Source organism: Cryptomeria japonica, chromosome 6 (genome assembly GCF_030272615.1).
Source record: "Cryptomeria japonica chromosome 6, Sugi_1.0, whole genome shotgun sequence".
In the NCBI taxonomy this organism is placed as follows: Eukaryota; Viridiplantae; Streptophyta; class Pinopsida; order Cupressales; family Cupressaceae; genus Cryptomeria; species Cryptomeria japonica.
The window spans coordinates 630,900,310-630,902,725 of NC_081410.1; the positions used below are offsets into that span (position 1 = coordinate 630,900,310).

The 2,416-nt window shown below is 41.8% G+C and overlaps 1 protein-coding gene across 1 annotated transcript; it reads left to right on the plus strand.

Moving 5' to 3' along the window:
* The first annotated feature begins 392 nt into the window (after nt 1-392).
* Nucleotides 393-2,146, plus strand: LOC131068678 (fasciclin-like arabinogalactan protein 17). Its single transcript, XM_058003918.2, has one exon. The coding sequence runs from the start codon at nt 450-452 to the stop codon at nt 1,836-1,838; it is 1,389 nt and encodes a 462-aa protein (XP_057859901.2). The 5' UTR covers nt 393-449; the 3' UTR covers nt 1,839-2,146.
* The last annotated feature ends 270 nt before the right edge of the window (nt 2,147-2,416 follow it).

Below are 2,416 nucleotides of genomic sequence, written 5' to 3' on the forward strand. Positions count from 1 at the left end.
TTGTGAGAAAATGAGAGAATGCCACCCACTCTACAATTCAAGGAACCCCACAGAACAAAAGATACAAAACAATGGGACAATCACAACAATTTAGGGTTAGGTGTTTCCCAATCAGGGATACAAATGTTAGGTGCTCCAAAAAAAAATAACAATCTGTTGTGTGGGGTAATTTTCTTCACCAGAACTTGAGTCATCGGACTTCTTAGGAATCTTGATAGATTTCACCGCGGTAAACAAGAAAAAGTTAAACCAGAGGTTGAAACAGCAGCTGGCATGGCCACATCAATACATTTCTACAGGTGGCCCACATCAATGGTCGAGATTCATTTCCATAAGTGCGGACGAATGTTGGCTGTTGATTTGCATCGCTTGGATTCCCTTTCAGGGCAAGTTTCAGTTTTGGAAACACCCACAGATAGAGCTGCTGGGATCAGATTGCTTTCGTAGTGATGGCTCATAGTGCAAGAATGTGCAGTATAGTTGCATTGTGTGTGGTGGCGTTGTTCGATGCAGTTGCAATAGCAAGTGAGCCTAAAAATCATGCCGGTGTACAACAGAATTCTTCAAGTGGCAATGTCATAAGCTCTAACTCTGTTCTGGTTGCATTACTGGATTCACTTTATGATTATACTGAGCTGGCAGAGTTGGTGGAGAAAGCCCTGCTGTTGCAGGCTCTTGAGGAGGTTGTGGGGAGCAACAACATCACAATTTTTGCTCCCAACAATGCATTTTTGGAGAAGAATTTGGATCCAGAGTTCAGGAGGTTTCTGCGTGAGCCTGGGAATCTCAAGTCCCTGCAGAAGTTGCTGCAATTCCATGTGGTGCCCACGAGAATGGTTGCAGAGGAATGGAATAACGTTACTCACAGGGCCCTGAACTGGGACGAGGAGCTGAATTTTCAGTTGCACGAGGATTCCAAGAGCAAAGTAATGAAAGTGGATCTGGGTACTGTGACACACCCAAATGCTGTGGTAAGGCCAGATGGTGTTATCCATGGTATTGACAGACTCCTTGTGCCAAAGTCTGTACAGAATGAGTTCAATGAGTGGAGGAGGAGTAGAAGGGTAATATTGGAGGCTGTGAAGCCACAGGGAGCTCCTACTGTTGATTCTTCTGGTTTCAGCAAGAAGATTGTATCAACAAGCTCAAGCTCAATCTCATTGCCCCCAATCGAGTTTTCCCTTGCCCCTGGACCTTCCCTAGCACCTGCCCCTGCACCTGGGCCTTCTTCTGGATATCATTGGTTTGACGGGGAAAGCCAAGTGAAGGACTTCATTCACACATTGGTGCAATATGGTGGCTACAATGAGATGGCTGACATCTTGGTGAACTTGACCTCAATGGCCTCTGAGATGGCAAAGCTTGTTTCAGAGGGTTACCGTCTCACTGTCCTGGCTCCAAATGACGAGGCAATGGGGAAGCTTTCTGCAGACCAGTTAAGTGAATTGGAACATGTCATATATTACCACATGATTCCTGAGTATCAAACTGAAGAGAGCTTTTATACTGGAGTAAGACGGTTTGGAAAGTTGAAGTATGATACTCTGCATATTCCTCATAAGGTGGTTACCCAAGAAGCAGATGGTACTGTTTTGTTTGGGGAGGGAGAGCAATCAGCCCATTTGTTTGATCATGACATTTACGTTGATGGGCGAATCTCTGTCCAAGGCATTGACAAAGTTCTGATCCCACCAAGCCACCAGTCTAAGGTTAAGAAGTTGGAAAGAGAACAAGAAATAGCCAAGCAAAGCAAACGAAGCAAAGGACGCTTGCTTGGATCAGTATGCAACCTTTTAGAAAAGTTTGGTCAGAACTCTATTCTTTCAACCTGTCAGTAATTTTGAGTTGATGGAAGATTGTCATGTTTTCTATCCTATTACTCTGATCTTATGAGCGGTAATAAGATTCAAAGGGAAACGTTCAATTGAGGATGGTAAGCAATGCGAATAGCCTCAATCTGAAGTGGCTTGTTACCAACACCAATGTTGTGAGAAGCAGGATTTATGTGTTTTAATTGTTGTCCTATTGTTTCTGTCAATAAAGAACCAGATTCCGATGCCTATGTTGTACGTTCAGAATATAGTTTGAGCATGGTACTGGTGAACAAGTTGTAAGTTGAAGCAGGGCCAATTTCTTCCATAGGAAGCCAACTGTGATACTATGATAATGAACTTTCATATATAATTGATTTGGATAATAATTGTTGAATTACTTAAGCAGGACACATTTCTGTATAGAGCAATAAGATGCCTCTTTTCTTAATTGGTGTGCTCAAGCAAACTCTGAGTACAGGAATAAGAATGTTTCTTCTTAGACATTTTGTTATCTTAATTAAGTAATCTATCAAGTTCGATAAAAATAAATAAAATTAGGATGTTAAAAAAAATAAAAAATTAGCAATGAAAATAGAAAAAAA